At 49.4% G+C, this 15158-nt stretch overlaps 1 protein-coding gene across 2 annotated transcripts in view; it reads left to right on the top strand.

Annotated features, from left to right (window-relative positions):
• The window catches only part of ogfod1 (2-oxoglutarate and iron-dependent oxygenase domain containing 1), a 114114-nt gene that overhangs the window by 74934 nt on the left and 24022 nt on the right, over positions 1-15158 (top strand). For both annotated transcript variants that reach the window (XM_072279335.1, XM_072279336.1), the window contains exon 11: positions 11812-11940. In XM_072279335.1, the coding sequence (XP_072135436.1) occupies positions 11812-11940 (129 nt within the window). The remainder of the gene's footprint in view (positions 1-11811; positions 11941-15158) is intronic.

Below are 15158 nucleotides of genomic sequence, written 5' to 3'. Positions count from 1 at the left end.
TGGTATTACCGGCTGCCAAAATGCAGGCTCAGGTAAGGGCGAGCAATTTGGCTGCCTGGGTCGATGTTCCTGAGGGAAGAGATGCAGTCTCCAGTGTCTCAAACAGCATTGCTACAGCATATCATGCCAAAATGGAGTGGACATTAGGCTTACAAGAGGACCCATCTGTGAAAAGGATTAGGTCTGGGTTGTCTAACGGAATGGAGTGGAGGCCTAGTTGGGATGAGGTTACCAGAGTAGAAGGGTTAAATGCTGGGGCACGCTTAAATGCGAGATTGAGTTTACCAAGGAGCATGACCTCGTAGCCCATCCGGCGAGCTATGGTGAAATGTTGGGTTGCCACCGAATTGAGTTTTGTAGCACCGCATGGGGTGTCAAGACCATGCATGAGTGGTCAAGGATTAGCAAGGTTGCCCTCTCAACAATTAGCGCCGTGGTGGCCACTGCTCAGAGGCATCAGGGTGTTCCATGGACTACAGGGGGCAGGAGAGTCAAATAGTAGGCAGTGGGTCTTTGAAGTCCTCCAGGTTCCTGCATGAGGACAGCGCATTAGGGTTAGGATGAAACCCTCCTTCTTGTTCACATAAAGCTGAAAAGGCTCTGTGTGGTCTGGCAGACCAAGAGTAGGGACCTGCAGCAGGGCGTGGCATAGTGCGGTGAAAATGGCCTCACTTTCCTTGGTCCACGGAACGGTGTCTGGCGCCTTCTAGGCCCGTGCCTCCCGGAGGAATGCGTCAGGGGTTCTATACTCCCTGACCCACTGACGACAGTAGTTGGTTATGCCTAGGAAGGTCATTAGCTGCTTCTTCTTTGAGGGCCGAGGTATCTGGACGATAGCAGCTGTGCGCTCCGGCCAAAGTCTTCTGAAGCCTCCCTAGAGTATGTAGCCTCGGTACGTAGCCATTAATTAGCAGTACTGAGGTTTAGATAGAGAAGCACGGTGACCCCTTGTAGCTAGGTGATTCAGAAGAACGATTGAGTCCTGTCTGCAAATATGCAGACTCGTGGAAGCCAGCAACAGGTCATCAGTGCACTGCAACTACATCATTTCGTCCGAAAGGGGCAAATCAGCCAGGTCATCACAGGCAGCTGCCACATAAATTGCTGGACTTTGTGTGTATCCTTGGGGAAGAGACGTCCAAGTGTACTGCTGGCCGTTGTAGATGAGGGCGAAGAGATATTAGCTACCTTGTGCAAGGGGATGGAGAAGGCAGAACATAAGTGACCACTGTGACTCTGCAAGGGAATAGAGGTCAATATAATATTGACATCTGGCAACACCGACGAGATGGGTTGTACTATCTGGTTAATAGCCCACACGTCTTGCATGAAGTGACACTCTTCAGGTTGCCCTGGTTTTGGCACTGGCAGAATGGATGTATTGCAGGGGCTTTGTATTGGTCGGAGAACCCCTTGGTGGAGTAGGGTCTCCACCACTGGTATAGACTATAGGTGCAGGAGTAGGCCATTTGGCCCTTTGAGCCAGCACCGCCATTCACTGTAATCATCCGCTATCAGTATCCAGTTCCTGCCTTATCCCCATAACCTTTGATTCCACTATCTTTAAGAGCTCTATCCATCTCTTTTTTGAAAGCGTCCAGAGACTTGGCCTCCACAGCCTTCTGGGGCAGAGCATTCCATATATCCACCACTCTCTGGGTGAAAAAGTTCTTCCTCAACTCTGTTCTAAATGGCCAACCCCTAATTCTTAAACTGTGGCCTCTGGTTCTGGACTCACCCATCAGCGGGATCATGCTTCCTGCCTGCAGCATGTCCAATCCCTTAATAATCTTATATGTTTCAATAAGATCCCCCCTCAGCCTTCTAAATTCCAGAGTATACAAGCCCAGTCGCTCCAATCTTTCAACATATGACAGTCCCGCCATCCCGTGAATTACCCTTGTGAACCTACGCTGCACTCCTTCAATAGCAAGAATGTCCTTCCTCAAATTTGGAGACAAAACTGCACACAGTACTCCAGGTGTGGTCTCACCAGGGCCCTGTACAGCTGCAGAAGGACCTCTTTGTTCTTATACTCAATTCTCCTTGTTATTCTCCAGTATGCCATTAGCTTTCTTCACTGCCTGCTGTACTTGAATGCTTGCTTTCAGTGACTGATGTACAAGAACACCTAGATCTCGTTGTGCTTCCCCTTTTCCTAACTTGACTCCATTTAGATAATAATCTGCCTTCCTGTTCTTACCACCAAAGTAGATAACCTCACAGTTATCCACATTAAACTGCATCTGCCATGCATCTGCCCACTCACCCAGCCTGTCCAAGTCGCCCTGCATCCTCATAACATCCTCCTCACATTTCACACTGCCACCCAGCTTTGTGTCATCGGCAAATTTGCTAATGTTACTTTTAATTCCCTCATCTAAATCATTAATGTATATTGTAAACAGCTGCGGTCCCAGCACTGAACCCTGCAGTGCTCCACTGGTCACTGCCTGCCATTCCGAAAGGGACCCGTTAATCGCTACTCTTTGTTTTCCGTCAGCCAGCCAATTTTCAATCCATGCCAGTACTCTGCCCCCAATACCCTGTGCCCTAATTTTGCCCACTAATCTCCTATGTGGGACTTTATCAAATACTTTCTGAAAGTCCAGGTACACTATATCCACTGGCTCTCCCTTGTCCGTTTTCATAGTTACATCCTCAAAAAATTCCAGAAGATTAGTCAAGCACGATTTCCTCTTTGTAAATCCATGCTGACTTGGCCCAATCCTGTTACTACTATCCAGATGTGTCGTAATTTCATCTTTTATAATTGACTCCAGCATCTTTCCCACCACCGACGTCAGGTTAACCGGTCTATAATTCCCTGTTTTCTCTCTTTCTCCCTTCTTGAAGAGAGGGACAATATTAGCCACCTTCCAATCCACAGGAACTGATCCTGAATCTATAGAACATTGGAAAATAATTACCAATGCGTACCCTGGGATGCAGACCATCAGGTCTCGGGGACTTATCAGCCTTCAGACCCAACAGCCTATCCAACACCATTTCCTGCCTAATATAAGTTTCCTTCAATTCATCCATTACCCTAGGTCCTTTGGCCACTATTACGTCGGGGAGATTGTTTGTGTCTTCCCTAGTGAAGACAGATCCAAAGTACCTGTTCAACTCGTCTGCCATTTCCTTGTTCCCCATGATAAATTCACCCGCTTCTGTCTTCAAGGGCCCAATTTTGGTCTTAACTATTTTTTTCCTTTTCACATACCTAAAGAATCTTTTACTATCCTCCTTTATATTCTTGGCTAGTTTACCTTTGTACCTCATTTTTTCTTCACGTATTGCCTTTTTAGTTACCTTCTGTTGCTCTTTAAAAGTTTCCCAATCCTCTGGCTTCCCACTCGTCTTTGCTATGTTATACTTCTCTTTTATTTTTATACTGTCCATTACTTCCCTTGTCAGCCACGGCCTCCCCTTACTCCCCTTAGGATCTTTCTTCCTCTTTGGAATGAAGTGATCCTGCACCTTCCGCATTATTCCCAGAAACACTTGCCGTTGCTGTTCCACTGTCATCCCTGCTAAGGTATTGTTCCATTGAACTTTGGCCAGCTCCTCCCTCATAGCACCATAGTTTCCTTTGTTCAACTGTAATACTGACACTTCCGAGTTTCCCTTCTCCCCCTCAAATTGTAGATTAAAACTTATATTATGGTCACTACCTCCTAATGTCTCCATTCCCTTGAGGTCCCTGATCAAATCCGGTTCATTGCACAACACTAAATCTAGAATTGCGTTCTCTTTGGTAGGCTCCAGTACAAGCTGTTCTAAGAATCCATCTCGGAGGGACTCCACAAACTCCCTTTCTTGGGGTCCAGTACCATCCTGATTCCTCCAGTTTACCTGCATGTTGAAGTCCCCCATAACAACCGTACCTTGTCCCCCATACCTTTTAAGGTATGATTCCTTACAAGGCTTCTGGTGACAGGTGGTACTAATGGATGGAAGGCAGGCGGCAGTTCCTTTACGGGACTACGTGGTGAGCGGCCATGGCCTTGACTAGTTCCACATGATTTTTGTGTTTTGCCCAAAATTCCGGATCTACCCAACTAAGGTCTGCTGGCCAGGGGGTGGGGGCTGATGGCAAGCAAAAATTACCTCCCCCCCGCTCCCGCCCCCACCCATAGTTGTCACTATAATTTCCAGAATCTGAAGTGAAGAAGTGGACTCCAGGAGTAAAGCATTGGCTGGGTGACATGTCAGCTGGCACTTTCTTTCCTGTGGGCCCTAAGGCCCTAGGTCTTTGAGTGAAATTGGGGGTTTCAGGGCGAGGGACACATGCATTGTCGAGGGCTGTGCCTCAACAAACAACTGGCTTTGAGTGTGTTCAATGCTGAGTCCAAGTTGACTTCCGCGGCCAGCGCTTCCAGACCAAAAGTAACAATTCCTCTGAAGGTAACTGATCTGAGCTTCCCTCATGCGCAAAGACCAGTTTTTGATAATCGTCATCTGGGTCAGGATCGCGAAAGGTACCGTGCAACATAGTGGCAGCACAGCAAGTACTTACAAATTCCTCACATACCCTTTCCCTTTTATTCGCATTAATATGTCCTGCCACAGCCAATTTCCCCACCAGCGACCTTCTATGTGTCAGGCTTATAATGCCACCTGAGTAGCAGGGACCCCACTGTTTGATACATCATCGTGCGAAGCTCAGGGAACTTTTTATCATGTAACTCAAGAAACAAGCCTTTGGGGGTGCAGTGGATAATGATGTTCAATTTATAAAGGGCCTGCAAGCCTAACAGACAAACTCAACAGGATCATAAACAGAATGGACCATGGGGACTCTGGATGTCCCCACAGTAGTGACAGTTTCCGAACTTTTTGGGAGTACCACAGAAGAGCTTATAGAAGGCCACAGATAATTGAATTGAATTGGCTTTATTTCTTACATCTTCACCTACATGAAGAGTAAAAATCTTTACGTTACATCTCAGTCTGAATGTGCAATTTATAGTAATGTGTACTAAATGGTATGTACAACAGAACAGTCAGTATAGCTTAGAAATACAGTTGGGTCAGCGTGAATTACTCAGTCTGATGGCCTGGTGGAAGAAGCTGTCCTGGGGCCTGTTGGTCCTGGGCATTCTGATCGTCTAGGGGTATTCTGGCATTGGACTGCCCAAGTATCCTTAAAACGAGCTATAAAGTCCGCAAGGGATTCTCCTTTTTTTTTCTGTAGACATCGGGTAACGTAGCCAAAATCCCCGTGTTGTCGGGCTGTTATTAAAATGGGTTCCCTTACCTCAACGACCCACTGTTCCGTGGCTTGTCTTACATTGCCCCCTCCGATGATTCCCAGTCGCCTTCTGGGTTCTGTCTGGGAAGGAAGAATATGCTTTCGGTCCCTGCTGAAGAGGTTACATATATAACCCTGAGGAGTGCACGCAAATACCTGGGCAGGGGCTGGAAAATTTAGCAGGTCTGTGTGAGCCAATTATGAAACACCACTGGTTTTCTTAGCGGGTCAGGGGCATCACTAATCATATTCCGTACCTCAGCTGGGGTCCAGGACTTCAGCATTATGATTTCTCCCACCATTATTCAGGGAACCTGACTGATATCTCCCCAACTAGAGCTATCAGCTGCCTCAGCTCTTATTCCCTTTGATTTTGTTGTCTGCCTTGTCTGTTGCTGGCTAATTCGGGGAACCGACACAGAGTGCACCTCAGCAGGTGATTGTTGAAGCCGCTGTTGGGTGGCTGCAGCTACTTGAATGATCTCAGCGAGGTCTTGAGATAAATCATACTAGGGAGGGGGAGGAGGCAGAAGGAGTCCGCAACTGTGGGTACAGACCATTGGCGAGTCCCAGAGCCACGGCCGTCAGCGTCGTGGGTTTTAGAAGTAAATTCTTCCTTATGTTTCATTTTAGGTGGTTGGTATCGATTGGCCACTTCTCCCCATTTATTAAAACACCATATCATATAGTCGAGGTCTCAAGTGGAATCCCCGCTACCTGAATCAGTTGTGTCCTTCCAATATTTTATTTTTACCAGGTCGAAAGAACCTCCATAAGGCCAATCCCCTTGACTTCAACCATACAAATCGCTAGAATATGTAACAGAGTACCTGTTTCCAATCAAACCTTATCAGCGGGCGATCCCAGCAATTTCTTTGCCTTCTTGTACTTTTCAATATTTTTCATGATAATGTTGTTTATCGGTATTTTCGTTTTAGGATCACTCAGGCATTGCTCATGAGGCACCATTCTCGCTGGTTTACCTGGTCAACTTACCAGGATGGTTACCCATCTTTTTCAGTCTTATATCTTACTAAACAAATATTAATATATTCCTATGTCCCAGTTATCTCCCTGCTGATTATGACAATGAACATCTGGGTCACAAAAGGATCAGTTACATTTTAATACAATTTTAAATTCCAAAGTTCCCTGTCCCTTCTCCCAGTTTCTGTCTTATTTACCCTAACTCAGCAACACTGGTCACCGGCTGGTAAGGGTCAACCTTGTCTACCACATTCCCGAGTCCTGAATCTCATCTTTTAGGGCAATCTAATGGCCAACCTTGTCTAGCACAGTCCCAGTGCTGAATTCCATCTTTTGGGGCAATCTCATGGGTGGCTGCTTTCCCTTCCAAGGGGCCAATTGTTTGCTATATCCTGTTTAAAGGAATCCCATCCTCATCGCCAATATTGTCGGGACAAATCAAATAACATTCGGACCCAACTATTGGATATTGTCGGGAATTCAGACCAACACTTGGACCTAGATATTCGATTGTCTTTTATTTCCGTGGCCACATGAGAATCGTCTCTGAGAGCAGTGATTCTGAATTATGCAGTCCATAATACGCCCTTTTCAGACAGCTACAGACTTCAAGTAAAGGTTTCCTGATGAGGTAAACAGATGTAGCAGTCCAAGCATTTGTGAGACTAGCTTCTCACAACAAGCCCTGCAGGGGGAAGGGTGGTTTGCAATTTGTTCAGCATCTTACGGTATGTTGAAATAATATTTAGTTCTCCATACTCCCCTTTATCGACATTTTCTGTTCTCTTCTGCAAGAACATTCAGCAATCACACATTATCACTAACCCTCTAAATTCCCTCATAAAGTTGATGTTGTAGCGGTGTGCTACACACAGCGCTAGAATAACCACATGGAGTCGGTGAGTTAGAGTTGCGATGAAAGAGATTTATTCAAACTTCGCAGCCTGCTTTTAAAGCCTTCCCATTCCCGCCCTCCCTGGGGCGGGATTGCTGTGGGGAATGCATATTCCCAGACCCTTTCTGCGCGCGGGATTTTCCCCCTGCTGGTGAAGATGGCCTGGCGCCCTTTCTGGTGCCGGCCCTCTGCCTGCGCGTGCTGTTGTGAGCCGGTTCGTGTGCGCTAGAAAGTGGGTCGCCACATAACCCCCCCCACAGAACCGGCGATACCTCCCACAACGTCCACCGTCTGGATCGGCCTCTGTTTGGGAGGTCTGCCCCTGCGCCGCGGTGCCTAAGCCTGGACCGGCTGCGCCAAGTCCACATAGGCCGGTTTGAGTCGGTCCACCGTGAAAACCTCCTCTCTCCCCGCAATGTCCAGCACGAATGTGGACCTGTTGTTCCTGATTACCTTAAACGGCCCCTCCTAGGGCCGCTGTAGCGGTGCCCGGTGTCCGCCCCGTCTTACAAAAAGAAACTTACAGTTCTGCAGGTCTTTGGGTACGCAGGTCGGGCTCTGTCCATGCTGTGAAGTGGGTATGGGGGCCAGGTTACCGAGCCTCTCACGTAGTTTGTCCAGGACTGCTGTGGGTTCTTCCTTTTGCCCCCTTGGAGCTAGTATGAACTCTCCTGGGACAACCAGGGGTGCTCCGTACACCAACTCAGCCGATGAGGTGTGCAGATCCTCTTTGGGCGCCGTGCGGTTTCCGAGCAGGACCCAGGGAAGTTCGTCCACCCAGTTAGGCCCCTCCAGGTGGGCCATGAGAGCCGATTTCAGGTGACGGTGAAAATGCTCCAGTAGTCCGTTCGACTGTGGGTGGTAGGCAGTTGTGTGGTGTAGCTGCGATCCTAAAAGTCTGGCCATAGCCGACCACAGGCTGGAGGTGAACTGGGCGCCCCTGTCGGAGGTAATGTGAGCCGGTACCCCGAAGCAGGCTACCCAGGTTGCGATCAGTGCTCGGGCGCAGGATTCGGAGGCGGTGTCGCTGAGCGGTACTGCCTCTGGCCATCTGGTGAACCGGTCTATCATAGTTAGGAGATACCGCGCTCCTCGTGACACTGGCAGGGGCCCCACGATATCCACACGGATGTGGTCGAACCTCCAGCGGGTGGGTTCGAACTGCTGCGGCGGAGCCTTGGTGTGCCGCTTCACCTTGGCCGTTTGGCACTGCATGCACGTTTTGGCCCATTCCCTGACCTGTTTACGAAGCCCATGCCACACGATCCTGTTGGCGACCAGCCAGACGGTTGTCCTGATGGAGGGGTGCGCTAAGTTGTGAATGGATTCGAAAACCCGCCAGCACCAGGCTGCTGGGACGACGGGGCGGGGTTGGCCGGTAGCTACGTCACATAGTAGGGTCCTCTCAACTGGGCCTACGGGGAGGTCTTGGAGCTGTAAACCGGAGACTGCAGTCCTGTAACAGGGGATCTCAGCATCTCCCTGCTGTGCCTCTGCCAGCACTGCATAGTCCACCCCCTGGGACAGGGCCTGTATGGTAGGTCTGGATAGTGCATCTGCCACAACGTTGTCCTTTCCAGAGACATGCCGGATGTCCGTTGTGTACTCGGAGATGTAGGACAGATGTCGCTGCTGGCGGGACGACCAGGGGTCGGACACCTTCGTGAACGCAAAAGTGAGTGGTTTGTGGTCTGTGAACGCGGTGAAGGGCCTACCTTCTAAGAAGTACCTGAAATGCCGGATTGCCAGGTATAGTGCCAATAGCTCCCAGTCGAAAGCACTGTATTTGAGTTCCGGTGGTCGTAGGTGTTTGCTGAAGAACGCCAGGGGTTCCTAGCGACCCTCGATGAGTTGTTCCAGCACTCCACCGACTGCTGTGTTAGATGCGTCCACCGTGAGGGCAGTAGGAACGTCTGTTCTGGGGTGCACTAGCATCGCGGCGTTCGCCAAGGCTTCTTTGGTTTTAACGAAAGCGGTTGCGGCGTCTTCGTTCCAGGTAATGTCCTTGCCCTTACCGGACATAGAGTGAACAGGGGGCGCATGGTTCAGGCTGCTGAGGGGAGTAAACGGTGGTAGAAATTCACCATACCCACAAATTCCTGCAGGCCTTTGATTGTGTTGGGTCGGGGGAAGTTGCAGACTGCGTCTACCTTGGCGGGCAGCGGGATTGCCCCGTCTTTAGTAATTCTGTGGCCCAGGAAGTCGATGGTATCGAGTCCGAACTGGCATTTGGCTGGGTTGATTGTAAGGCCGAATTCGCTCAGGTGGGAGTAGAGCTGGCGGAGGTGGGACAGATGCTCCTGCCGACTACTGCTGGCTATGAGGATATCGTCCAAATAGATGAATGCAAAGTCCAGGTGGCGTTCCACCGCGTCCATTAACCGCTGAAAAGTCTGTGCGGCATTCTTTAGACCAAACGGCATTCGGAGGAATTCGAAAAGTCCGGACGGGGTGATAAGTGCTGCTTTGGGGATGTCGTCCGGATGTACAGGGATTTGATGGTATCCCCGGATGAGGTCTACCTTGGAAAAGATCCTTGCGCCGTGTAGGTTTGCTGCGAAGTCTTGAATGTGTGGCACAGGGTAGCGGTCTGGCGTTGTAGCCTCGTTTAGCCTGCGGTAGTCACCGCATGGTCTCCAGCCCCCAGTTGCCTTGGGCACCATGTGCAGGGGGGAGGCCCATGGGCTGTCGGACCGTCGTATGATCCCCAATTCCTCCATCTTCTTGAACTCCTCCTTCGCCAGTCGGAGCTTGTCCGGGGGAAGCCTTCGAGCACGGGTGTGGAGGGGTGGTCCCTGGGTTGGGATGTGGCGCTGTACTCCGTGTCTGGGCATGGCTGCCGTGAACTGCGGTGTCAGTACTGATGGGAAATCCGCCAGGACCCTGGTGAATTCATCGTTGGACAGTGTGATGGAGTCCAGGTGTGGGGCTGGCAACTTTGCTTCACCCAGGGAGAACGTTTGAAAAGTCTTGGCGTGGACGAGTCGCTTCCCTTGCAGGTCGACCAGCAGGCTGTGAGCTCGCAGAAAATCCGCCCCCAGGAGTGGTTGGGCCACGGCGGCCAGTGTGAAGTCCCATGTGAACTGGCTGGAGCTGAACTGTAGCCGCACCGTGCGGGTGCCGTAGGTTCGTATTGTGCTGCCATTTGCGCCCTCAGGGTGGGTCCCGATTCTCTGTTGCGGGTGTCGTAACTTGTTGGCGGTAAAACGCTGATCTCTGCTCCGGTGTTGACCAAAAATCGGCGTCCCGACTGCTGGTCCCAGACGTACAGGAGGCTGTCCTGATGGCCACGCCGTAGCGATCAGCGGCGGCTGGGCCTTGGCGTTGCCCGGGAATTTGCAGGGTGGTCTACAGCGGCGGGCCTCTGTGCCCCACCGCTGGTGGTAGAAGCACCATTGTTCATTGGGCTCTGCTGCCGGGCCTGGTCTGGTCTGCCATTGGGCATGCAGCTTGGTGATCTGTGCGACGGATGCCCCTCTCTCCTTTTTGGCATTCCACAGCACATCTGCTCGGGCCACCACCTCCCGGGGGTCGCTGAAATCTGCGTCGGACAGCAGCAGGCGTATGTCCTTGGGCAGTTGCTCTAGGAACGCCTGCTCAAACATGAGGCAGGGTTTGTGTCCTTCAGCCAGGGCCAGCATTTCGTTCATTAATGCCGATGGCGGCCTGTCTCCCAAACCTTCCAGGTGCATTAAGCGGGCAGCTCATTCGCGCCGTGAGAGTCCAAAAGTCCTTATGAGCAGGGCTTTGAATGCTGTGTATTTGCCGTTCTCCGGAGGCGACTGTATAAACTCCTCAACTTGTGCAGCAGTCTCTTGGTCGAGAGAGCTCAGCATGTGGTAGTAACGAGTGGACTCCGAGGTTATCTGCCAAATGCGGAATTGTGCTTCTGCCTATTCCAACCACAGACGGGGTTTCCGCGGCCAAAAGCCTGGCAGTTGTAACGAAACTGCGTGAACAGATGCAGCGTCGGTCATCTCTGGCCCAAATATCGTTTGGGCCGTCGGGGTCACCAAATGTAGCGGTGTGCTACACACAGCGCTAGAATAACCACACGGAGTCGGTGAGTTAGAGTTGCGATGAAAGAGATTTATTCAAACTTCGCGGCCTGCTTTTAAAGCCTTCCCACTCCCGCCCTCCCTGGGGCGGGATTGCTGTGGAGAATGCATATTCCCAGACCCTTTCCGCGCGCGGGATTTCCTCCGGCTGGTGAAGATGGCCTGGCGCCCTTTCTGGGGCCGGCCCTCTGTCTACGCGCGCTGTTGTGAGCCGGTTCGTGTGCGCTAGAAAGTGGGTCGCCACAATGTCTTATTTTTGACTGCAGGAAAAGGTTGGCTTCATTACTTAGGCTGAATAACTATCAATACAGTTGGCACAGGTGGTTCCCAGTTGATTGCTGGTGGCATGTGGGCATGCTGACTTTGTGCTTCAAAGTGATATCACTGAATAAAGTACAAATAAAAATCAGACAAGAAAGTTGTAGTCGTAGGTCATCCGGCAGGTTTTTTAAATACACCTGAGTAGCACTACCATTTGTGTGCTGGCCATGACATCTAAGTAAAATGTGGGTAAGACCAAGAATTTAAAAACAGCTGGAGACTGGTTCTACACATACTGAATAAACAGCAAATAAAGAATGTAAAAGTACATCAATCATGTTTTTCTTTTACAGAGCCTGGTGTCGCTGTTTGCCGAGGAGAACTACGATATTGGAAAAATGGATACTACACACTTATACATAACACCAATATGGAAAACACAGAGTTTTCCCTGGACCTGTTGTTGAGCTGTGGCTGCAAAGGTAAGTGTCAATGATTTTAGACTACAACAAATGCATTACTCATCTAGTGTGATTTTGATTAACTAGTGGTTTTGGGATCTGTGTTGTACAGCAACTGGACATCATCAAGGAGGCTGACCAACCATTGACTTTAAAGCCTATCACAGAGTGCCGTTTAGGAAAGCAAAAATTTATACTAACAGTCTACTTTTCAGAGAATAGTACAGCACAGTACAGGCCCTTCGGCCCACAATGTTGTGCCGACTCTCAAACCCTGCCTCCCATATAAACCCCCACCTTAAATTCCTCCATATACCTGTCAAGTAGTCTCTTAAATTTCACTAATGTATCTGCCTCCACCACTGACTCAGGCAGTACATTCCACGCACCAACCACTCTCTGAGTAAAAAAACCTTCCTCTAATATCCCCCTCGAACTTCCCACCCCTCACCTTAATGCCATGTCCTCTTGTATTGAGCAATGGTGCCCTGGGGAAGAGGTGCTGGCTATCCACTCTATCTATTCCTCTTAATATCTTGTACATCTCTATCATGTCTCCTCTCACCCTCCTTCTCTCCAAAGAGTAAAGCCCTAGCTCCCTTAATCTCTGATCATAATCCATACTCTGTAAACCAGGCAGCATCCTGGTAAATCTCCTCTGTACCCTTTCCAATGCTTCCACATCCTTCCTATAGTGAGGCGACCAGAACTGGACACAGTACTTCAAGTGCGGCCTAACCAGAGTTTTATAGAGCTGCATCATTACCTCACGACTCTTAAACTCCTTCCCTTGACTTATGAATGCTAACACCCCATAAGCTTTCTTAACTACCCTGTCTACCTGTGAGACAACTTTCAGGGATCTATGGACATGTACCCCCAGATTCCTCTGCTCCTCCGCGCTACCAAGTATCCTGCCATTTACTTTGTACTCTGCCTTGGAGTTTGTCCTTCCAAAGTGTACCACCTCACACTTCTCCGGGTTGAACTCCATCTGCCACTTATCAGCCCACTTCTGCATCCTATCAATGTCTCTCTGCAGTCTTCGACAATCCTCTACGCTATCTATAACACCACCAACCTTTGTGTCGTCTGCAAACTTGCCAACCCACCCTTCTACCCCCACATCCAAGTCGTTAATAAAAATCACGAAAAGTGGAGGCCCCAGAACCAATCCTTGTGGGACACCACAAGTCACAACCCTCCAATCCGAATATACTCTCTGCACCACGACCCCCTGACTTCTGTAGGCAAACCAATTCTGAATTAACCTGGCCAAACTTCCCTGGATCCCATGCCTTCTGACTTTATGAGTAAGTCTACTGTGTAGAACCTTGTCAAATGCCTTACTAAAATCCATGTAGATCACATCTACTACACTACCCTCATCTATATGCTTGGTCACCTCCTCAAACAACTCTATCAGGCTTGTTAGACACGATCTACCCTTCACAAAGCCATGCTGACTGTCCCTGATCAGACCATGATTCTCTGAATGCCCATAGATCCTATCTCTTAAGATTCTTTTCCAACAGCTTTCCCACCACAGATGTAAGGCTCACTGGTCTATAATTACCCGGACTATCGCTACTACCTTTTTTGAACAGGGGACAGCATTCACCTCCCTCCAATCCTCCGGTACCAATCCTGTGGACAATGAGGACATAAAGATCCAAGCCAGAGGCTCAGCAATCTCTTCCCTCGCCTCATGGAGCAGCCTGAGGAATATTCCGTCAGGCCCTGGGGACTTATCCGTCCTAATGTATTTTAACAACTCCAACACCTCCTCTCCCTTAATATCAACATGCTCCAGAACATCAACCTCGCTCACATCCACAGACCCCAGGCACATCTTCCCACCCTTATCTCTAATGGGTCCTACCTTCACTCCTGTCATCCTTTTGTTCTTCACATAATTGAAGAATGCCTTGGGGTTTTCCTTTACCCTACTCTCTAATGCCCCCTTCTTGCTCTCCTCAGCCCCTTCCTAAGCTCCTTTCTTGCTACCCTATATTCCTCAATCGACCCATCTGATCCTTGCTTCCTAAACCTCATGTATGCTGCCTTCTTCCACCTGACTAGATTTTCCACTTCACTTGGCACCCATGCTTCCTTCACCCTACCACTTTATCTTCCTCACCGGGACAAATTTATCCCTAACATCCTACAAGAGATCCCTAAACATCAACCACGTGTCCATAGTACATTTCCCTGCAAAAACATCATCCCAATTCACACCTGCAAGTTGTAGCCTTATAGCCTCATAATTTGCCCTTTCCCAATTAAAAATTTTCCTGTCCTGTCTGATTCTATCCTTTTCCATGATAATGCTAAAGGGAGTGGTGGTCACTGTTCCCCAGATACTCACCCACAGAGACATCTGTGACCTGACCTGGTTCGTTACCTAATACTAGATCTAGTATGGCATTCCCCCTAGTCGGCCCGTCAACATACTGTGACAGGAGTCCGTCCTGGACAACCTAACAAGCTCTGCCCCGTCTAAACTCTTGAAACTAATCAGGTGCCAATCAATATTTGGGAAGTTAAAGTCACCCATGATAGGAACCCTGTTATTTTTGCACCTTTCCAAAATCTGCCTCCCAATCTGCTCCTCGGTAACTCTGCTGCTACCAGGGGGCCTATAGAATACTCCCAGTAGAGTAACTGCTCCCTTCCTCTTCCTGACTTCCACCCATACTGATTCAAAAGAGGATCCTGCTAGATTACCCACCCTTTCTGTAGCTGTAATAGTATCCCTGACCAGTAATGCCACCCCTCCTCCCCTTCCCTCCCCCCATCCCTTTTAAAGCACTGAAATCCAGGAATATTGAGAATCCATTCCTGCCCTGGTGCCAGCCAAGTCTCTGTAATGGCCACTACATCATAATTCCATTTATGTATCCAAGCTCTCACCTTTGTTCCTGATGCTTCTTGCATTGAAGTACATGCACTTTAGCCCTTCTACCGCACTACCTTTACACCCTTTATTCTGCTTCTCTTTCCTCAAAGCCTCTCTATATGTTAGATCTGGCTTTACTCCATGCACTTCTTTCACAGCTCTATCGCTCCGGGTCCCAACCCTCTTGCAAATTAGTTTAAACCCTCCCGAACCATGCTAGCAAACCTACCTGCAAGGATATTGCTCCCCCTCGAGTTCAGGTGCAACCCATCCAATCTGTAGAGGTCCCACCTTCCCCAGAAGAGATCCCAATGATCCAAAAATCTAAAACCCTGTCCCC

This window comes from Mobula birostris, chromosome 15, assembly GCF_030028105.1.
Source record: "Mobula birostris isolate sMobBir1 chromosome 15, sMobBir1.hap1, whole genome shotgun sequence".
In the NCBI taxonomy this organism is placed as follows: Eukaryota; Metazoa; Chordata; class Chondrichthyes; order Myliobatiformes; family Myliobatidae; genus Mobula; species Mobula birostris.
Note: the sequence above shows the minus strand (reverse complement) of the source record. Positions and strands in the feature narration are given on the sequence as shown.